General features: G+C 49.5%; 2 protein-coding genes across 15 annotated transcripts in view; one reads left to right on the top strand and one right to left on the bottom strand.

Moving 5' to 3' along the window:
• Positions 1-8489, top strand: part of CIT (citron rho-interacting serine/threonine kinase) — a 67571-nt gene extending 59082 nt beyond the window's left edge. For 6 of the 11 annotated variants that reach the window (XM_039725886.1, XM_039725880.1, XM_039725879.1 and 3 more), the window contains 9 exons: positions 477-616; positions 1467-1559; positions 2826-2934; positions 3045-3173; positions 3832-3912; positions 4509-4587; positions 4703-4900; positions 5735-6068; positions 6538-8489. In XM_039725886.1, the coding sequence (XP_039581820.1) occupies positions 477-616; positions 1467-1559; positions 2826-2934; positions 3045-3173; positions 3832-3912; positions 4509-4587; positions 4703-4900; positions 5735-6068; positions 6538-6561 (1187 nt within the window). In that variant the 3' untranslated portion in view covers positions 6562-8489. The remainder of the gene's footprint in view (positions 1-476; positions 617-1466; positions 1560-2825; positions 2935-3044; positions 3174-3831; positions 3913-4508; positions 4588-4702; positions 4901-5734; positions 6069-6537) is intronic. The other 5 variants (XM_039725881.1, XM_039725883.1, XM_039725887.1 and 2 more) reach the window with 2 other exon arrangements.
• A 2385-nt stretch (positions 8490-10874) lies between these two features.
• PRKAB1 (protein kinase AMP-activated non-catalytic subunit beta 1) lies at positions 10875-21260 on the bottom strand. Of its 4 annotated transcripts, XM_039725893.1 has the most exons (8): positions 17409-17771; positions 16856-17024; positions 16275-16441; positions 15116-15209; positions 14312-14426; positions 12995-13128; positions 12437-12505; positions 10875-12352 (listed from the first exon to the last, which is right to left on the bottom strand). In XM_039725893.1, the coding sequence occupies exons 2-8, from the start codon at positions 17012-17014 to the stop codon at positions 12275-12277; spliced, it is 816 nt and encodes a 271-aa protein (XP_039581827.1). In that variant the 5' UTR covers positions 17015-17024; positions 17409-17771; the 3' UTR covers positions 10875-12274. The 4 variants fall into 4 exon arrangements, with proteins under 4 accessions (XP_039581827.1, XP_039581825.1, XP_039581824.1 ...); XM_039725891.1 differs by lacking the exons at positions 10875-12352; positions 17409-17771 and adding an exon at positions 21106-21260 and having other exon boundaries at positions 12353-12505; XM_039725890.1 differs by lacking the exon at positions 10875-12352 and having other exon boundaries at positions 12353-12505.
• Positions 21261-21998: the final 738 nt, after the last annotated feature.

A 21998-nucleotide genomic window follows, 5' to 3' on the forward strand; every position in this document is an offset into this window, starting at 1 on the left:
CATAATGAGAAGGCTGTGTTAGTCTGTCACTGGACTTCTGAGAGGAATTGGCCTTGGGCTGCAGTGCAATTCATTAGGGCAGTTCTTGGAAATCCCTTGCCAGTTCTGTTGGCACAGAGTAATTAAAACATCTTGTACTTGAAGAAGTTCTGAAGGGCAAAATAAAACTTCCTGGCTAATTTTGAATAATGTCTTAATGAGGCCACAATTACTGTGTTCTGCTAGACTTCAGCCACACATAATAATCCACAGAGGGAATGGTTGTTCTCCTGGTGGATTTACTGCCTGTTGTAGGGTTGGGATTTTCTAAGTTTTCTGTTTCAGTTTGAATAGGAATAACATGGAATGAATTCTGCATGGTACTTTGTGACTGTTTCCACAGTAACAGCCTGTAACAATGAGCTGCTGCTTAGGTAAGATTTTGTAGTGAATAGGGAGTTCTCCCTTGATGAAATGCAACCTTTTTTTGTTTCCAGGAGAAGAAAGGGCTCTGTGTCTTGTTGATGTAAAGAAAGTGAAGCAGTCCCTAGCCCAGTCTCACCTCCCAGCCCAGCCTGATGTCTCACCAAATGTCTTTGAGGCTGTCAAAGGATGTCACCTTTTTGCTGCTGGCAAAGTAAGTGACAGCTCCCTCGTGCCCCCAGACCACCCCTTAGACTGCTCTGAGTTTAACACATCAGCATCTTTACACCCCTGGCAACACAACCAAGGTCTATGTTCTTGCTCTGAACATTTTTCTTCAAATAAGAAGAATGTATGGGCTGAAGAGAGGCTGAGCTGGGGACAGAATGGGGGATTTGCTGCTAATGTGGATCAATTCAGTCAGGATGCCATGGTGGTATAGCTTAAACTGCTAGATAGTAAGAAATCCAGCATAGCATGGTACTACTGCCCCCTCACTATTGACTGCAGTTTTCAGGTTTTTAATTAATGAATTCTGTCCAGTCTTTGTCCTTGAATGTCATGCTTCCAGGCTAGTAAATTTCCTTTGGTGTTTGTGTCACTTTAATTCTAAACATTTACACAGATTACTTCTTTTAGTATGGAGCATTTAACCACAGCAAAAATTCTCATTAACAATTATTTCTGTGGACTAATTTGGTAACAAACTGAGCACCACGCATTTCAAAGTGATGCTCAAGATAAGTTTCAGGGGTTAAAATGTAGACCTAACCTATTTCAATTTGTCAATCCCTTTTCTGTGCAAAACCTTCTCATATTTTATTAACGTCTTTCAAGCATAAAAGAAATCATAGAAGCCATTTAAATTCACGTTCTTTTTTGAGAATGTGAAGAGGCTTTTCATTATTTCATGAATTCACAATAATTACCCTATTAATAAAATGTACTTGCTTATCTCTGCAAAGTTCTTTTTGTGGCAAGAGGTTCTCAGATCTGTTTCACACGCTCAGCAATAGAATTTATTTTATTGCTGTCCTGAACTGTGCTTGTTATCTTCCTTACAGGTTGAGAACAGTCTTTGTATCTGTGCAGCCATGCCCAGCAAAGTGGTGGTTCTGCGATACAACGAGAGCTTGAGCAAGTTCTGTATCAGAAAGGTGAGTTCAGTAACTCCCTGCTGTAGTTGAGGTTAATTCACACAGTGCTGTAAGCCTTTGCTTTGGAGCAAACATCCAAAACCTTTCTGTGTGCATGAGAAAATTTGTTTGCCAGCTAAAATGATAACAAATTGCACTGTGCACTGACTCAAAGTGGAGTAGGCAGTAATTTCCTTTAATAAGAGTTGGCATTTTTGGAGAGATGCAGAACAGAACTGTGATTTATTTTTTTGAGATATTGGGCTGAGCTGTAATCATACCCTCAGAGATCTCTCCTCAGGACAAAAAGTTTAAACACCACCTGCCTTAAAAGGTCTGGCACCCAGAAACTCATGTTCTCTCCTATGCACAAATGAAAGGATGTTCCAGTCAAGTGCACCTCCCTGGGGGGTTCTGCAGGTGACTTTGCAGGCACCAGTTCATTTTCCAGTGTGGCTGAGGCTGCTGCAGGGAGGCAGTGGGCACAGCCATGCAGATCTGGCCTCCTCAGGAGGAAAGGCATGACTGGTGGAGATCTGGGCACAGATGGATGCCAGCACACCTGGAATGTCTCCAAGCATTGCAGCTGATACCAACTCCTGCTCACAGCAGGGAGCACTGAGGGGCTGCAGCCCTTCCTCTCACGAGGGCTTAATGCACATCATGCAAAGGCATGTTTTAGAGGGCAGGTTTTCCTTATCTCCACTAATCCAGACAACTGAATTTAGATCCTAACAAGATGGCAGCAAGCCCAGAATATGCTTTTCTTTTCTGCCAACAAAATTTCCAGATAAAGTAGGATTTATGTAAGGAATCTTGTCCTCAGAAGATCTGGGAATCTGTGCATTGTGTCATGCCAACCTGCAGAGCATCCCAGCTCTTTCAGTCACAAGGCAGGTTTGGTGGACAGTATCTCTCTGTAATGTACAAAGAAGGCAGGAAGGAAGATTGGCTGTGACCTACAAGGGAGCTGCTCACTGCTGCTCCAGAAAATGGAGCTGCAGAGCAGAATATCTTCCAGAACAGTGTATTCTTCCAAAAGGAAGATAATCTCTCCAGAGGCAAGTTGATATGCAATCTACATTCAAGCATCACTTCCAACAAAACAAAACTTTCTTCTAGCAAGAGTTTTTGTTCACATGCTTTTGAGAGACTGCTAGGGGCTTTGAGGTTGCTACCTCTCCCTTTTGTAAAGATAAATGTAGCAATATACAACTTTCCAGACTCAGTGTTACCTGTAAGCTGGTACAGGGGACTAATATCTGTCCATGCTGTCCTTTTTTCCAGGAGATTGAAACCTCTGAGCCTTGCAGCTGCATCCATTTGACCACTTACAGCATCATCATTGGAACGAACAAGTTCTATGAAATTGAGATGAAGCAGTACACACTGGAGGGTAGGAGATAATTCCTGAGAAATGCTCCAAGTGGCTCCACAGCCACTTAATTTTATAGTTTTGAAAAAAGTTGGTGCAAATCAAAGTGTCTTTCTCCATTCTCTTTGCAGAGTTTTTGGATAAAAATGACCACACTTTGGCCTCTGCTGTGTTTGCTGCTTCCACCAACAGTTTCCCAGTCAGTATCATCCAAGTGAACCCAGCAGGGCAGAGGGAGGAGTATCTACTGTGTTTCCATGGTAAGTGGTGGATGCTTGTGCAGAAGTTGCACTATTCCTGTTCTCTGACCTGCAGAAGGTACCCAAATGCTGTTGAATTTTGGACAACCTGCTTTGGTTTAAAAGTTCTCCATGCCTGGTGGATCAGTTTTTGCACAAGAGTTCTGTGCCTGAGGGAAGGACTGCAGGCAGTGTGTTAAGTGCAAACAGGTGCTTGATTACCCTGATAAGGTGTTCAGGGGCTCTCAGACTGGGGCTTTGTCTGGTTTCCATGCAGACAGATGAGACTTTTTAACCTTTTGGTGATTAAATAAGAGAGGGTGTTATTTTTTTCTATAGCTGCTCTTGTTGCCCTCTTGTATGGGAATGAACAAACCTTCTAAAGCCCTGTAGCAGTAATTTTGGGTGAGTAATGGTAGGAATGTCATCACCTGCCCGACTGTAGATTAAATAATGACCTGAGTTTAGCTGGAACAGAGACATGGAATCACAGCACCTTTTGGCCTGGCAGTATTCCTACATCCAGCCAGTTCCATGGCATTTAGAGTCATTCATGGCAATCTGGGATTTGCAAGAGGTCCCTGATAAAAAGCCTGGCAACAACTGCATTTGTCCCTCCAGAAATAAATGAATAAAACTCAGGCAGATGCTCATGACCTGATGTGACTTCTCTTGGCAGAGTTTGGTGTCTTTGTGGATTCCTATGGAAGACGCAGTAGGACAGACGACCTGAAATGGAACCGCTTGCCCTTAGCCTTTGGTAGGTGTTGAGGGACAACCCCTTGGATTGTGGAGATTGTTGGAACCAGGAAACATCCTTGTGGAATGGGTACTCTGCACTCTGTCTCCTTTTCCTTTCTCAATTCTTCCAGAAACTATGGAGCTTTTTCCCACCATTTAAGCTTATTCTAAATCCAGATGGCAAACCCTCTGAAATATAAGCAATTTAAGGAAAACTAAACAGAAGTTCCATTTCCTTAATGTTCCTGGTCTGACACTGATTGAACTGGCTAGTGGAATTTTTAACAAAGCTCTAAGTTTCTGAAATAGTGAAGAATCTATGAGGGCAGCATGGCTCCCTCAGGCCTTTTGCACTGCTTAATGGGATTTTGTTCAGTTAATAGTTTGGTTTTAATGCCTTTTTCATGATACTTTGGTTAGTAAAGTCCTTGAGATACAGTTTCAAAGCAACAATTCTTTAAACTTGCATCTCCCCCTTTACTGATGGTGTCTGTGTCATTACATAAAATGTATTCCTTAGTTTTCCCACGGGGCTGTCAGCCTCTCTTGTGCTTGCTGTTGTGTTTTAGAAGTTTTTAATAGAGAATGCATTTTGTGTTTTCCCTGCTCCTCCAGCCTACAGGGAGCCCTATCTGTTCGTGACCCACTTCAATTCCCTTGAAGTGATCGAGATTCAGGCACGAGCTTCTCTAGGGTAAGTGGTTCTCTTTTCATCTCTTTGAACAGCCTGCTTTGCAGGACTATATGGACTTGCCAGGGGAAGGTACTGTGCTGCCACTGTAAAGACTTTTTCCTGCACTCTTCCCCAGAACTCCGGCACGAGCCCACTTGGAGATCCCGAACCCGCGGTACCTCGGGCCTGCAATCTCCTCAGGAGCAATCTACTTGGCCTCCTCCTACCAAGACAAGCTGAGGGTGATCTGCTGTAAGGGCAACCTGGTGAAGGAGACCAACAACGAGCAGCAGCCACAGCAGCAGCACCACAGGGGCTCCTCTGCCACGCGCAGGTACGGGGACATCGGGAGTCACGGTGACAATGCTGGGGTGTTACAGTCCCTGGGTGCCTCAGGAGCAAACTTCCCTCCTGATGCCTTTTCCCCTGGTGTGGTGGGATGCCCTTGTTCTGTTCTTAGAGCCTGGTGACAGTCAGTTACTGTAGTGCTGGAATAGAGTCACTAATGGCTTAACATCCACAAGGAAATAAACATCAGCTCTAGGAAGATGGGGATAATCTCCACAAATGCTTTGTGACCTTGTGCTGGTTTGCTTTGATGTTGTGATAGAGCTCTGGCTTCAAAGCTTTTTGAGCTCAGATACTGTTGATATGACATTAAACACAGCTTGGTTGTAACAAGATGTAAAGCAAGAGCCCCTTTCTATCAAATAATCGGTCTGCCTTAGGGAGATTAGTGCTGGAAAGTTGTGATGTGATATACAGGTAATTAAATACTGGGGCTCATGGTGCCACTGTGTGCACAGGAGACTGAGAAATTGAGGCTTGTCATTCATCCCAGCCTGGCCTGAACATCCCTGAGCTACAGAAAATTTTGTAAGAACACATATATCAAATTTTCATGTATTTTTATATGGAAAAGGAAATGGCTGGAGTGCATGAAAAGGTGTTGTTCTCTGGCCTGTTCTGTACACATGACTTACACTGGCAATTCATTAAGGCACTTTGCCAGCGTGGCTCATGTGATGGATACTCCAGCTGCCAAAATACCTCTGCATTTTCTATCTTGGCTCAGGGACAGAGGCTGATGCTTCTCACCCGAAGCGCGCTGGGGGAAAAGTTACATTTCTGCTAAAAGAAAATGTGACTGGAGGTTTTTGTCACTCAGCGGTTCGCGTCAATTATTTTTGAATGACAGCAGCCCGAACAAGAGAGGCCCTCCCACGTACAACGAGCACATCACCAAGCGCGTGGCCTCCAGCCCGGGGCCCCCCGAAGGGCCCGGCCACCCCCGGGAGCCCAGCACCCCCCACCGGTACCGCGAGGGCCGCACGGAGCTGCGCAGGGACAAGTCCCCGGGGAGGCCTCTGGAGAGGGAGAAGTCGCCGGGCCGGCTGCTGAGCACCCGCAGGGAGCGCTCCCCGGGCCGGCTCTTCGAGGACAGCAGCCGGGGGAGGGTGCCGGTGAGCGGGGCCAGGACTCCTCTTGCTCAAGTCAATAAGGTAAGGCAGGAGCCTGCAGGAAGTGTCTGCTCTCAGGGAAAGGCTTGTAGGTACTGCAAAAGGGCTGGTGGCACTGGAAAGCACAAGAGCAGAACAAATCTCACCCCCCTGCTCTGCAAATTCTGTTGGAGCAGAGCCCACATGGTGTCATGCACTGACCCTGTGACCACCAGCTCTGGGCTGGTTCTGGCATTGCAAAAGCTGCTTGACCCTAGGATGGGCTGAAAGCAAAGATGCATTTACTAGCAAGTGATAGAGGATTTGGAGGGGAACAATGTCTGGAGCAGGGAACGTGGGAGCCTGCTGTGCTCAGAGTGGTGCTGGCAGTGCCTGCCTTTGTCAGTGTTTGTGGATGACAGCAGCCCTGGCTCTGGGGCAGCAGCAGGTGATGGATGCACTGCTCCCACCACCTCGTGCCTGGAAGAGAAACACCTGTGATTTGTAACTTGTCCTTTTATTTCCCTGCCAGGTCTGGGACCAGTCTTCAGTGTAAGTCTCAGCTAGACAAAGTTACTCGTCTCGACCTGCAGGAAAAAAAGGAAATATACTGAGTATATGCACTCCATCTGTCTGCAGCCCAGCTCCCAAACAGCACTCCTGGGCCAGAGCTCGCTCCGCAGCGGGAGCCCTGACGCTTTCCAAGACCGTTCGCAGCTCAGTTAATTTCTCTGCACTTTCCTGCACTCCTGTTTTTGCACTTTGTACTACTGTTACTCTTTCAAGCAGTTCATGAACTTTTTGTATCCACTTTAGTCCCTAGTAGTTCATCCAGGAAATGGGACTCGTGTCCTGCCCCAGGTCATCACTGTGGTTAGCACCCCTTAACAGAGAGTTGGTCAAAGTTCTGAGATTTGCTGGGAGCCCCTGATGGCCTGGAAACAGAAGGGCCAAGGTGAGTGAGTCTTTCACTAGGAGCTGTGGCTGGATGTTCTCCACAGAACACATGAAAAATATCTTCTGATTAGCCTGTTCACCTGCCACTTCTGAAAGTTATTTTGTTCTCACTAAAATCGCTTTAGAGCAGCTCTGATGGGGAGGGAAGAACCCTGCTTTAACCAACCCCCTGCCCGGCCCTGAGACAAAGTGCATTACCTATAAGCTACTGGGTTGTAAGACTTTATCCAGGTCTTCTGCATGACAGTTCACTGCATGCTGCTGCACCATCACTGGCTCTCTCCTTTTAGGTTGCTTTGCTGAGTAGTGTATTGTACCTCACTTGTAAATTACCTGAAACCTTTAGATTACGCTGCAAAATAGCCGTTAATTACTCTGGAAATTTGGCACCGAAGAGTTAACAAGCCTTATTCTATGACAAGAATTACAGTCACACTTGTGTTCTCCTCTCAGCACTGGACATGGTCTCTCCAGCAGTGAGTCCTGCCAGCCTCAGCCCCCCGGGGGCAGCAGCCCGGGCTGGCTCCTCCCGTGAGCTGTAGCTTGTGGTGCAATCAGATCCGGTGTCTTGGCACAGGACACCCACAGGGAGCAGCTTTGGCAGTTGCTGACACACCTTTGCTTCCCCGTGTCTGACCTCGAGCCTTTTATTGCTTCCTATTCTCTTTTGCTGTGAACATGAAGCAGAGAGCAAATGATTTTCAAAGCAGGTTTTGACCATTCACTCTGCAATAGCAACATTCTAAGTGAACAACCACGTTCTTTACAACTGGAAAGAGCAAAACTGCATCCAATCTTCCCTTGGCGCCACACTTAAACTTCTGCTAGTCCCTTGCAAGCCTGTGCTAACCTGTTCTAGAAGCCCATCAAAATTCCAATGCCTTGTCAGTGTCCTTTGGCGAGTTTCATGAATATTGTATTCCGTTCTCTTGTCTGTTGGGTTATTTTCAGTCAGATGATTTGGCAGGAAATTTGCTGAAAGTTTATGTCTCCTGGTCTGAATATTTTGAAAGGTCACTGAGATCAGTCTTTAAATCTTTGCATCTCATGGAAGATCTTCAAGACCTCAGAAATGGGCTTGTTGAGTCCTGAAAGTGTATATCTTGTGTCTTGTTTGTGAAATGCTTCCTGCTATAGAAATAGCTCAAAGGACTGTACATATTTACAAGAAACTTTATATTCGTAACAAAAGGGAATTGAATTGGTTTCTACTTTTTTATTGTAAACTGTGCGTTTTTCAACACTAGCTTTTTGTTTTACTGGTGGTTGTGGACAGCCATCCTCAGACACTGGAGGGGCCTCGCCTCAGTCCTCCTCGCTCCCATGAAGAAATATTGTAACATTAAATTGCAATTGAAGCTTGTTAGCATAAATGAGGTTTTAGGTCTCTAAAAGTACAGGATTTTTCTTCATTACCTTTTTATTATTGACAAGGGAGGGAACCAGAGGGACAGTTCAAAGCTCCACCGGGAAAGTATTGAACTTTGTTGTTGAACAATAACCAAATAAAACAAATACCTATCTTGACTGGCATGGTGAAATGACGGCTTCCTTCTCTCTGGAGTGCCCCTGCCCCTCCTGCCCCACACCTGGCTCTGGGGCTGGGGAATCCTAGCTGGCACAGCTGCCCAAGAGCAAACCCTGGCAATATTTAGCATTTAGTACTCCTCATTCCCTGAGCAGTAGCATAAGTGGCTTCACAAAGCCCAGGCATGTTCACAGGCACTAACCCAGGTGGGTTTATCCAGGTGCTTCACCAGGGCAGCAGCCAGCTGCAGGCACCCACAGCTCAATCCTGCCTCGCCTGGGAGAGGGGCAGGGTGAAGCTCCTGGGAGTACCTGGGAAAACAGTCTTGCCCTGGTAAATGACCCCACACCTCTTGAGCTGCAAAAAAGGCATCTTAATTAACAAGAGTGTGATCTAATGACAGGTTTGGGACTTATCCCAGCAGTGTACTGGGAGCAAAGCAGATAGAGGCAGTTCCTCATCCCACTGCTGTAAAATGCTGGTGCTTTAAGGCCTAATAGCTGCAACTTTAAAAAAAGACCATTCACAAATCCAGTCAGATTGAGTACAACCTGCAGTTACTGTACAGCTCAACTTACACCTGCTGGGAAAACTTGCTAGATCAGACTTAAATGTAAATACATCTATTTTTAACTGAACTAGTTTTTACAGGGTCTGAAGTATTCTTTCACAGGAAGAGGTTTTTAATATTCACACTGCTGCCTACAGTAACTTAATTTGTCCTCCTACTGTTCAGTGTTTTTGGTTCTGTGCACATCCCACCCCCTCAGCCCTGAGAAAGGGCTTGTTGGAGGCTCTGGGGGTGGGTTACCAATGGTTCCTCTTACAATTTGGTCTACATGCCATTCTCCATGACAATGCTCTCCATCAACCCTGAGCTGCTTGATTTATCTATTGTGCCTACTATGATGTATATGATGAAATGCTGACTTGTTCAATGTTCCTTTATTTCTTTTACTGTGCACAAACAATACTTCTTCAAAGCTCATTGTTGCAGTCCTATGATGCATGATCCGAATTGTAACAGAACTAAATTAATCCAGAAACTGGTGGAGTAAAAAAAAATTAATTATTTATTGAGCTTTTTGATTCCCAAGAACCCTACACAAATCCATGTCAGCTTGAGGCCCACAGGCTGTGCTGAAATTCAGTGGGTCGGGGAGGGCAGGGAGCTCTTGTTATTCCTGTACTGGTTTACTCCAGGGTCCCCAAAAATGACTGTAACAAAAGTGTCTGCATCTACCTTTAAAAAAATGTGCTCTCCTAGCAACAGCCAAGAATAAACATAACAGCACAGACTGTGAGCTGTGGGTGGGGAATGTAAGTGAGCTAATAAATCCAACTCTTGATCCAGCTTTTGCCTTTGGAGGGATTTGATTCATCCCATTGCAATAAGGGAACAGAGAGTGATTAATTCATTCACCTGTCAAGCAGAAAACCCAATAAAACACCCCAAACCCACCCTGCAGCAAAAAACAAAGCAACCAGCTTACCTCTTCATCCTGCTGGAGAGAAAGGGCTTTGGGGGGCTGAGGGTGGCAGTGGCTTACCTGAGGAAATCTGTGGCTCCTGGGACTGGCACTTGAGGCCCTGGTGCCAGGACCAGCTCACCTCCACCACTGCTGCTCGTGGCTGGAGGGGCCTGGGGGCAGCTGGGCTTGGGCACCGTGGGCAGGGAAGGGGGAGCAGAGGGAGGGTCCCTCCTGCAGGCCCTCACACAGCCTGGGCTCCCTGCCCACCCTCACAGCTCTGGGGCTGCAGAAGCTGCAGCCCCTGTACTGAGCCCTCTGCCAGCTGAGACAGGGCCAGGGGCTACAAACCAAAAATCAAAATCCTCAAGCTTTCTACACAACAATTGTTCCTGTCCTGTGGTTCCACCACACCTGATGAAGAACACGGAGTGCTCTGCAGGGACCAGCACTGCCCACACATCCCCCAGCCTTGGCACTCCCAGGACACTGCAGGGACACACACTGTCCCCTCACAGGGACACACACTGTCCCCCCACACAGCTGGACCCTGGTGGGACAAAGACTTGGGGAAAAAGGTCTGCTTGAAGTGACTGCTGGAACAAAGAGAAGCTGACAGGAGCCTTAAGGCCCACCCCAAGCTTTCCAGCTCTGTTGCTGGAGCTTTTAAATAACTGGCCTCTTGTCCTCTAAACTTTAGATCACAAATAAACATGAACACCTCAGTCTTGTTCACTGACTGAGTGCCAAGAGGAGAAAGTGTTTCAATCTGCATCATTTAATCATAAATGAAAAGCTTGTACAGCTCACCAAGGCACAAAACTGCAATCAGGAAATCACATGTAATAACAAAATAACTCACTGAAGGCAAAATTACCACAGGTGGGAAGGGTAATAACAAGCCAAGTCACCCACTTCTCTTGAAAATGTTTTATTTGTTTCTAAAGAGGTTGAAAACAAGCAATTCTGTAGTTCAGAATACCAAATACTATCCATAGCACAGAATGAAGAAAGAGTTTTCAGAGAAAACCATTGCACTAGACCCAGATCTACTCAGCTACTGAAGATATTGCAACAAGGCTGGTGCACAGACCCCAGGATGGCAAGGCACCTCCCACTGTGGCTCGCTCCACGCTGGCTGCTGCAGCCCTGTCCCCACTCAGAGTCCCCACAGACTTGTGCAAAGTGCTTCCCCCACAGTGGGAGGGCTGCTCATCATTGGCACGGCCACGGTGCCCCAGGCACCAAAACAAGCACACTGGCAGCAGGTTTGCATTAATGTTGCATTTGTTTTGGGATAAAACAGGCTGTCAACACCAAGGACAGGCAGCCTGGCATTACTAGAATCACTTAGAAAACAGAAACAGAATAAAAAGTTGCCCGGCTCCAGCCCTGGGCACAGAGGGCTGCAGTGCTGCTGCATCCAGCACTCTGCTGACACTGAGGGGTAAGTTTGGCACAGGAGACTCGCAGTCACTCTCAGGCTGTTACTGAGGAACCCATCCCTAAACTGAATCCATCCATCCCCTTCCTCTCTCAGCTTAAGGAAGTCCTCATCAGTGACAGCAAGAGAAACCAGTTTTCCAAAAGCAGATTACTGCAAGACACAGTTATGATTTACAGAAAAATCCAGCCATTAAAAACAATTGTCTTTACCAGAAATTCCACAGGGGAAAAGATGTATTTCAGTTCTCATGAAGAGAAAAAACTACAGAGCTATTCACAGTAGAAACAGTGCACCCCACTCTACTGTAAAATAATAATGAGCTTGTAGTGATGATTATGTTGCTGATTTTGCCCAGAAAAGGCTGCTACAAAATGATCATCAATATTCACACTTAATTCAGCCAGGCAAGTTTGGAACTTGCTACTGAAACAGTGTTTGATGAGCAAGGGAAGCAGTAATGAGCTTGCTTTTGCTGAGTGTTATGCTCAGATCAGATTCCCCAGGAATCCTGAACTTTCCAGACTTTGGGCTGGCAGACTCCCAGTCTGCCTTGCTGCTAAAGCTCTTGGATCTGTTGCTGCCCTGACATTATTCAGCCTAATTAAATTGGTGGCTTTTTAACTGAGCTGACCAGGGGCACTGACACCTTTGCCACCTGTCTGGTTGCTGTGAAGCTGCCATTTCCAAGAACTTCCAAGGTGGGGCTAACAAAATAAGGCAAATACAGGAGAACCTGGAAGTCTCAGGAAAAATATGAAATCAGAGTTTGTTTGCTACAGCACAGAGCAGAAGTACATTTGGTTAAGTGAAGCATTTTTTTCTGAGACTGCACTGGCCCAGAACAATTGGTCACAAATGACTGTGATGCTCATATTGGCTTGTACAGCAAAGTGGTCACGTATTTCTTCTTGTAACGGTGTGTAGCACTGAGCACCATCACTCCATCCTACAGGGGAGGGAAAACAAGTGAGCAAGGGCCATGGCCAGACACCCGGGGTGCCCCTGGGCAGGACAGGCCCTGGCCTCTCACCTTGATGGAAAGTGCATACAGGTGGTTCAACATGACGTGGTTGGGCTCAGGGAGCAGAGCAGGGTCACACTGCAGAGAAGAGGGACAGTGTGACAGGAACAGCAGTCACAGTTCACTCCTCACAGCTGAGGGGTGACAAACAGCACCTGTGGCCAGCCACACCCCCAGTACATCACTGCTGCTCACTCTGAGTCCATCACAAACACGGTCACCATTCCAGAACAACCCCAGCTCCCTCTGGGTAAAACCCTCTGCATCCTCACCAGGACCACAGATCAGACTGTGATTACCCCTTATGTGCTTCTGCTGTCTTAACAATTAACAAGATTAAGCTTTTGGGAGGAAAACAGCATTCTAGTTTTCCATTTTAAAGACAGTCAACTAGAAAAACAGATTTACTTCAGATTAATCCATCGGGACATACACAACAAGGAACTTACCAGCACAATAACTTATCCTAAGGTTTTTCCTAAGCTGTCCCCTACCCATACACAGATTTTTCCCCATCTGTTCCCACCCTCAAGGGCATTATTTAGCAAACCAAAGTGATGTACTCACAGAAATGCCTGTGTCCTTGTTCAGGATAACCTGCAACAGGTGTGGGGGGAGAATGGGTGGAGATTTGAAGCGCTCCTCTGCCTTGCAGACATAGGGCTCCTGGTGGTAGGGTCCTGGGGGTGAGCTGGACAGCTCTGCCAGACAGATGGTAAATATTTAATCCTGAATGCTTTGTAAGAACATCTGCTCTTTACAGGTACATGCAGCCTAAAGGAATCAATGGCACTTAAGTACAACAACTGCAGCAGCTGGTGCAGTGCCAGAGCATCAGTCACTGCCCAAGAGGGGATTTAAGGTGCCCAAAGTCTGACTTGGAAGGAGCTGTGAGGTTCTGGGCAGCAGAGTTCTGAGGGCACAACTGCACTTCAGAACTTCTCTGCCCAGCACTTCTGCAAACACTCCACAGTGCAGTCTGCCCTACAAGGCTCCCTCCAAGGGACAAGAACATGGGAAGCACCTGTGAAAGGCAACTGCTCCTCCCTGCAGACTGGGCTGTGGGAAAAGCCCTTCCAAGTCTGACCAGGGAAAGGAAACACTGCTACAGCCTTGGGGGAAGGCATCTACTAGAATCTCCTCCTGGCCTGCCCCACAATTACTAACACTTTCTCCAAAAAGGCTTTGTCCAGGGCAAAGTTGCACAGAGCAAACCACACCCAAACACACCTCCTGCCTCAGGTTCGAAGGTCTGCTGAAGGAGGGTGCAAGGCACTGCTTCAGTCATGGGCTCCATCCCTCCAGAGCTCAGCAGCCAACAGGGCAAGGCTGCCCTGAGACATGGCTCAAGCTAAATCCCACCTCTCTCCTGTTACACTGCAACATGAAACTTCAGATTTTTGTATTATTCTTAGGTAGATAATTTATACTGCACTGTGAGGATACTCCCCAGCCTGTGTTATGGCTGAGATGCACCTAATTTCTCTCTGCTGAAGTGCAACTCCAGACCCCCTGAGCCACCTCCTTAGCAGAGGAAGACTGAATTAGGAGCAGTGCAGGCTGTCAGCATTGGTTTGATGGGGTAAAGCAGAGACCGATCCACCAGTGACTGCCCCAAACCCAGCACTGCACACAGCAGGGGCAAACAGAGTTATTGAGCACCCAGGACTTCCTCCTCATCAGATCTGTGTTGCTTTGTCATAGGCTCCCTCCCCTGTGCTTTCCACTTTCCTCCTCTGGGCATTTGTGATTCCTGCACACATCACAGGGCCTGACACAAGTGGAGATTAATCTCTGCTGGAGCTTTAACTCAGATAAAAAGGGAAAATGAAATTTTTGAGCAGTTCTAAAAAGTGTGACATGAAGTTACCAGTAAGCTCATACCAGACATGTCTGAACATTTTTGGGAGTCCACCATCAAAGCATCGAACACTTCAAAGTCAGTTTTCTTCACCTGGATGATGTTGTTGACAGTACCCAGCTGGCTGGTTACTACTGGCTGGCAAAAGACAAGAAACCAGAATAAAAAAAAGCCTGTGGGACTAACAGATTCTCAGAACTACACAATCAGCATTACCAAGAATGAGGTACATGACTTTTGAAATATGACAGAACCAGATGTGAGAAGAGCTCAGTGAGTGTTAGGTTAAGAGGAAGTGAAGGATTTTAAGGGCTGGGAGGGGCAAATGCCAGCTGAACCTGGCAAGCCCACAGGGCTCCAGACAAGGCAGGGGTCAGGTCTGGGCTGGAGCTACCTGTGACACCAGCTCTGGACACTGTGTCCTTAAAGACATGGGGAACTGCTGGGCAGGCTGGGGTTAAAGTTCATTTTATAGCAGAGGAGGAAAACCAGGCCTGGTAGATTTTGGCACAATTACTGGACTGTGAAAAGATCTAGAGCAGCAATAGCAACATGCTGGCACAGAGAGCCAGGAAGGCACAGCGAGCTCTGGGCTGCCAGCAGTGCTGCAATGCTCTAAAAGGTAGTTTGGCACTGCACAAGAAAAGCCTGGCATCACTTGTAAACCAATGGCCAAGAGATCCTGTCCCTCACTGCATCTCCTGCCCTCTGAGCTCAGGCTGATGCTGCCAGCAGCCATCAGAATCCTCTCTGTCACCAGCCTGAACAGCCCCTTTCTCCTCTTCAGACGCCTCAGTCAATAGACAGTGACTCAAAGCAAACATCACCTCTGCAGGATCGTGTGTCCACTGCCCATCCACCAGGAACTTGTACTGGTGCTCTCCTTCTGGCAGGTCCAGGATTGCCACAAAGTTATTGTGACTGCAATTCAAGACAAACAATCAGCCCTGCAAAATTCTGAGAAGTGCCTTGGTGTCTGAGTGTGACACACACTGTGACACAGAGCACAAGCCTCCTCAACCTGCAAAACCTTAAACAGGCAGAGAATCTCTGATGCAATTCAAAGGTAAGGAATCAAATTATGATTAATGCTCATGATAATTCCCTCAGTGACAGTGAGTCCCCCCACACTCCTGACATCCCATAATCGGCACTGAGCTTTTGTAAAGTCACTCTCACATCTTCATGTTACTTGTTAGCACAGGAGTCCTCATTTATCTGCTGATGGAACAAGATCAGCTTTCTCATATTTCCTTGCCTTTCAGTATTTGCCATCATAAATTGCATTTCCCAAATGCCCATGAAATAAATGAACAATGAGCAGATAAAAGCAGCAACCCAATACTTCTGGGTTACTTTGGGTCTGAAGAGCTGCTGCCTGGCAATTTCCAAACTCCTTGGGCAGTGAACTCCCTGATTCTTCAGAAGGCTTTAGTAGCACCTGAAAAAAGCTGAGAAACAGCTGAGGCTGCTCCAACAGGCTACTGGGCCCTCTGAGCTGGGCAAAAGCCACTGACATGGCAAGGATGTGCCACAGAGACACTGTGCTGGAAGCAGCTCCCCTTCCCACTGCCCAGCCCTGCTCCAGGCACAGGTCACAGCAGGGACTGTTTGGGGTTATCTGTGCTGCCTCTCTCCTCACGCCCTCGATGACAATCTGACTTCTCCATTCTTGGGTGGAGAGGGTGGAGGTTGAACTGTGTGCTGTGCCCAGTGAACTGACACACAGCCCAACCTCCACCCTGCCCACCCAAGAATGGAGAAGTCAGATTGTCATCGAGGGCGTGAGGAGAGAGGCAGCACAGATAACCCCAAACAGTCCCTGCTGTGACCTCCACCCTGCCCACCCAAGGATGGAGAATGGATTGTCACCGAGGGCTTGAGGAGAGAGGCAGGGCAGTGGTAAATCAGGCCCAATCCCATCTCTCAGCTGACCACCTCCCTCATGCACTGAGCTCTGAACACCCTGCAGCAGCACTTCATTACCTCCTTGTCAGAGGAATTTTGCTCCAGTTGTTGAAGGACCCTGACAAATAAACCTCCTTCCCTCCTCCAGTCCAGCGGAACACCGTTGGCCGAGCTTGAGTGGGGGTTTTGTCATTCACCTCCAGGTCCTGCTGCCAAGCTAGAAATTCTTCCTTCTCCAGTGGAGCCTACAAGCATAATGTCTCAATCAAAAAAGGGTTCTTTCCTGGCAGACTATGACAACCTGTGTTGTACTGAAAGCTTTTTTTGCCCTCAGGCACAATTCTCTAAGTCTGCTCCAAGCAGGTTTTGTCAGATGCAGAGCACAAGCTGCATTTCTAGATACTGCTCACAAGTTCATTTGCACAAATTCTGCAAAGGCGTTAAAGCCTTCCAAACCTGCAGGAAGAGTGGAAGGCAAAATGATGCCTCTCCCTCCAGCCCCAATTATACCTGCTTAAACACCAATTCACTCTCTGCTTGGCACGGGGAGGGAGGGGAAGGACAGCTTTGTGTAAACTCAATGACAAATCCCCTGCAGGCTGCAAACAGCCCCAGAGCATTGCAAGCAAGCAGTGCTGGGAGAACCAAACCAGCAATACCTTCATTTCCTCTGAATGGAACAAGTCTGCATCTTCAGGGCTGTCCATGAGGATTTTGGGCCTGTCCCCCTCCTTGGTGGCTCCTCCTGAGCTGTCCCCTCGGGTGCCCTTGTGCCCATGGCGCTCCAGCCCCGCTCGCTCGCTGCTCGTGTTCCCCATTTCTGTGGGTCTGAAAGAGCAGGGAAAGCCAGATCAGCACAGCTACTCCCACAGCTGCAACGCCAGCAGGCAGGGAAGGAAACTCACCACAGCCCTGGGCTGTGCTTGTGAGTTGAAGAGCCTCAGAAGAGTGATTAACCATGAAGTGACACCACACTCTGAACAAAGCACTGAGTGACAGTTTTTAGCTAATCCTGGCAGTGTGCTGTGTACAGGAGCAGCCCTAGCAAGGGGAGCTGGCCAGGCAGGGCCCTGCCAAGCACAAAGCCCGGGCTCCTGCTCTGCCTTCTGCCCGGGCACAGCGCTGCACCTCCCGGCTGCAGCACAGCTCCAGCAGCAAGGCTGCACAAGCAGCCTGCCTGAAACGTGACCTCGCTAGAACGAGTTATCCCACCTGCTGAGGATGCTGACAGCGGCTGAAGGGGGCTCTAAACAAAGAACCACGAATGTCCTGAGCTGGGGACCCCACAGGGAGCACCCGGCCCTGCACAGACACCCCACACTCCCACCCAGTGCCCGAGAGCGGCGTCCCAGCGCTCCTGGAGCTCTGGCAGCCCCGGGGCTGTGCGAATTCCCCGCGGAGAGCTCAGTCCCGCGGCCGCTCCCTCAGTCCCCGCTTTCCTCCGGGAGCGGCAGCGCCTGCAGAGACCCAGCCCCGGGTGGGTGCGCTCCGGGCCCTCCGCGGGGCACGGGGGGCACGGCCCGGCCCGGCAGCCCCGGCACCGCCACCCCGGGAGCCGCCGCTGCGCCGGGCCGGGCCCGCGCCCGCCGGGGGGAACCGAGCCCGGCGCGGCCGTTCCGGGCTGCCCCGCGCCGCATGGTGAGCTCCATGGCCGGGCTCCATGGCGAGCTCCATGGCCGTGCTCCATGGCCGAGCTCCATGGAGGGCTCCATGGCGGAGCTCCATGTTTGTGCTCCATGGCCGGGCTCCATGGCCGAGCTCACGGCCGAGCTCCATGGCCGGGCTCCATGGCTGGGCTCCATGGCCGGGCTCCATGGTGAGCTCCATGGCCGTGCTCCATGGCCGAGCTCCATGGAGGGCTCCATGGCGGGCTCCATGGCCGAGCTCCATGGAGGGCTCCATGGCCGTGCTCCATGGCCGAGCTCCATGGAGGGCTCCATGGCGGGCTCCATGGCCGAGCTCCACGGCCGAGCTCCATGGCCGGGCTCCATGGCTGGGCTCCATGGCCGGGCTCCATGGTGAGCTCCATGGCCGTGCTCCATGGCCGAGCTCCATGGAGGGCTCCATGGCGGGCTCCATGGCCGAGCTCCATGGAGGGCTCCATGGCTGGGCTCCATGGCCGGGCTCCATGGTGAGCTCCATGGCCGTGCTCCATGGCCGAGCTCCATGGAGGGCTCCATGGCGGGCTCCATGGCCGAGCTCGCTCCATGGCCGAGGCTCCATGGCCGAGTCCACGGCCGAGCTCCATGGCCGGGCTCCATGGCTGGGCTCCATGGCCGGGCTCCATGGCTCCATGGTGAGCTCCATGGCCGGGCTCCATGGCCGTGCTCCATGGCCGAGCTCCATGGAGGGCTCCACGGCCGGGCTCCATGGCCGAGCTCCATGTTTGTGCTCCATGGCGGGCTCCATGGAGGGCTCCACGGCCGGGCTCCATGGCCGGGCTCCCCCCGCACCTCCTCAGCCCCCACTGGTGCCGGGGCCCGGCTCCGTGCCTGCCCCGGGAGCCGCCGTGCCCGGGGCAGCGCCTGAGGGCGGTGTTGGAGCCGTGGCAGCTGGGGGCCACAGATGGAAGGCCAAGTCCTCAGCTGATAAATATTTCCCAAATGAAATTACACTGATCCATTTCTCAAAGCATTCCCACTCACACTGTCTTGTTTTACCCTTGGCTCTCCCCCACCTGTTGCTGGTTTTGTATTCCACTTTCCCCACAGCCGCAGAGCTGAGGCCTGCAGGTGTGACTCCGTTCTCTTTACAGGTAAACTGCTTTCTTTTAATTACAAATAGAAGCAACCTGCACACAGACAGAAGGATTCCTACCAAAGGGAAGCATCCACACACGGTAACGTTGTGGGAGGGTTCTGCTGGGATGGCTGTGCCCGTGCAGTGCTGGCTCCTGCTGTGTTTTGGGGAGCAGCTGCTCCTTTTTGCCCCTGGGGGTCAAACGCCCTGCCCGGGACAGACTGCCAGAGCAATGTGTGCAGGCAGCTCTTCCCCAGCCCTGCACACAGCTGCAGCTGCTGTTATTTTGGCATTTCACACAGCTTAGTGCTGCTAAACTCCTTGTTCCAACCCCAGTTGTTTTGTTCTCCCCAGTTTTCTTGGCCAGCACTGTTTCCAGTGCAGGGTACCGTGTCTTGCCCATCCAGGATCATTGTGATTATCTGCACAACAGCCACGTGGACCCACAACAGGCCATGGTATCATCTGGGGCCTGGCCTTTGCAGTGTTTTTGTTCTTCTAGGAACCACAGAGTGGTGACAAACTGCAGGGCAAGGACTGCTAGCAGATCACGAGGCTGTGGTAACCAGTCCGTGGTATTCATTTTAAGCATTCATTCTAAATCCTGGTGTTAAAATGTGACAGTTCCTCCTTCCATGGTGATGAACCATCCATGGTGTGCTCCATGCCAAAACGTCTGTGAGCTGCTGGCCTGTGGACAGGACAGAGGCCATGGACCAGGCATCTCAGCCTTGTTGCTGCCTTCCCCTCCCTGTTTTCCCTGTGTCTGCTCCCCTTTCGGGGCTGGTTCTTGTCTCCCCTTGCCCTGACAGGTGGGTGTAGCACACTCCTGGAGCAATCAGCCTGGAACTCGCCTTGTCAGGTGCTGCTCCCTGGGAATATTGAGGGCTGGCTGACATCACACCACGAACAACCAAATCATCCCCACCTCCTCACACACGGCTGTGTGCACGGTCCTCGCTTTCACTGGAGTGTTGTTTTCTCCCCTCAGCCTGAGTGGGAGCCCCATTCCCTCACAGCTGTTAATGCAGGAGATGTGGGAAGTGAGGGATTAGCTGAAGACAAGCCACAGGGCCTGGCAGAGCTCAGCCTCCCACTGATTCTGGAACCCTGGAGTTCTGCTCCTCCCTTTAACAGCATCTATGACTTTTTGCCTCCTTTTATGCTCTGCAGCCTGAAGGGCATAAAAACTCACCCTCTTCCAGCCCATCTGAACCAGCCTCCACATCCCAAAGGAAGACTACAAAATACCTTTTCTATCTCTGCCCCTGCTGGAGAAAAAGGACCAGGGAAAACACAAGTGACTAATTCTGAATAAGAAATTCCCTTTAAAAAAAAAAAAGGACACATTCCACTTTCAGACTCTAAAACAAGCCCATAAAACAAGATAAAAGTAATTGATGAAATGCTTAATCTGGTGTCATGACTGTGCCACACCACCTCCTAGGACAATGTGAGGTTTTAAAAGCAGAGGCTTGTACAAGACCTGCAGGATATGAAGAGCTGTGTGGTCTCTGTTAGTTGCCATGTCAGTAGCCACAAGCAAAGCTCAGCCCCTTTTTCCCTCCCTCACACCTGCCTTTTTTAGTAAACACAAGCTAGACCTGGCCTGACTATTAAATCTTCTTAGTCAGAAGTTAATTTTAAGGCAGTTTGGTTCTTGGCTCTAAAAATGATGAGACTCAGCAGAGCTGGTCAAAGTTCTGGGAATCATTACAGAGCACTTTGGGTGCTGTACAGGCTGAGGGGTCAAGTGAAGTGACATCTTTGCTACTGAGTCACTCTACCCCCTTGGAGATATCACTTACCGTCCCTCTCTATCAGCTGACTCATTTTAAATGAGAGTAAGGACCAAACAGGATAGGTCTGAGGTCAGGACAGGCCTGTGTTAGGGGAATGCATGTCTTGGATTAGGTGAGGAGTGACCTTACAAGCTTTTCAGGCACGGAAATCAGGGATGACACTCACCAAATACCATGCTCTAGGCCAGAATCTCTCATTTTCACTATTTGGATTTTATCTATTATTATTTTATTAAAATCAAGAGGCAATTAAGCCCCCACTGAATACTGATTGAAATGTGAACATGAGGCTGCCATGCCTCACCACGACTACACAGCCTGCTTTGGTCTGGATACTTCACTTCCAGTGGAGTTTCCCCCTCTCTTACCTCAGAGAAGGTGTCAAAGAAGAAATGCCTTCAGCCTCAGGCTGTGCAGTTCAATGTCCTGAAGAATCCATTGATATCTGGCAAAGTTCTTTTCCCTTGACACACGATGCAAGCTTATTTAGCCAAAGAGAAGCCATTGCAAGTGTGTGGAAGCTGACTCAGCCCTACAGCGAGAGATGACAAACCCCGAGGAGCCATCCTCAGACGTGAGCTGGGAGATCAGATTCACACATGCCATAAATCACATTATAAAGGACACATGAGCAAGTGCTTCTTGCAGCTTGTGTGCTGTGGGGAGTGAGCTGCGTGGGAGCAGAACAGAACTTACCCCAGCGTTCAGTAAATTTCTTACTGTGTCTTGGGGTCCCAAATTTGTTCCTCCATCTTTGCAGTGTCTGAGTGATCTTTTTCCAGGCCCCCTCCTCTTTTAGGTCACTTGTGGGTTTAGCCCACTTTGCCAGGCTGGCAGGGAGTGCAGCAGAGGAGGCTGGGCAGCCTCCTCAGAGGCTCAGTCCCATCTCAGGGACACGTGTCCTGCTGTGCTGCAGAACACGCCATTGCGCTTGGGAAATGGAAAGTTGGGAGTGCACAGAAGAAACCCCTCCCACACCCCTGCACCCCTCCTCTGCCCCACCACTGCACACCTGCTCATTCAAAATGAGGTTGGAGGTGGGAGGTTTGTAAGAGGAAACCAACATTTAGGTAGTTTTTGAGCCTGAAGGTGCTGCCTGTGGAGACCGAGGGCTGTCTCAGAAAGCTGGGGGTCAGGCAGCAGCCCTGCAGAGCCCCGAGGGCTCCAGCCTTGCCTGGAGGTATCTCCTACAAAGCCAGGGTAGGTTCCACCTCTGTTCAAGGTTTGGTGATATGGACTCCACCTTCCACAAAGGCTCCTG

Source organism: Passer montanus, unplaced genomic scaffold, assembly GCF_014805655.1.
Source record: "Passer montanus isolate IOZ18808 unplaced genomic scaffold, ASM1480565v1 scaffold57, whole genome shotgun sequence".
NCBI classification, from domain to species: Eukaryota; Metazoa; Chordata; class Aves; order Passeriformes; family Passeridae; genus Passer; species Passer montanus.

What these genes read in the sequence shown, in the direction of transcription:
- PRKAB1 (XM_039725891.1), bottom strand. Translation starts at nt 17,014, where the DNA reads ATGGGGAACACGAGCAGCGAGCGAGCGGGGCTGGAGCGCCATGGGCAC. An exon ending in GGACACACGATCCTGCAGAG is followed by an intron (nt 14,427 to 15,115) that starts GTGATGTTTGCT and finishes GTCTTTTGCCAG; the next exon opens with CCAGTAGTAACCAGCCAGCT. An exon ending in AAAATGTTCAGACATGTCTG is followed by an intron (nt 13,129 to 14,311) that starts GTATGAGCTTAC and finishes TCTGTCTGGCAG; the next exon opens with AGCTGTCCAGCTCACCCCCA.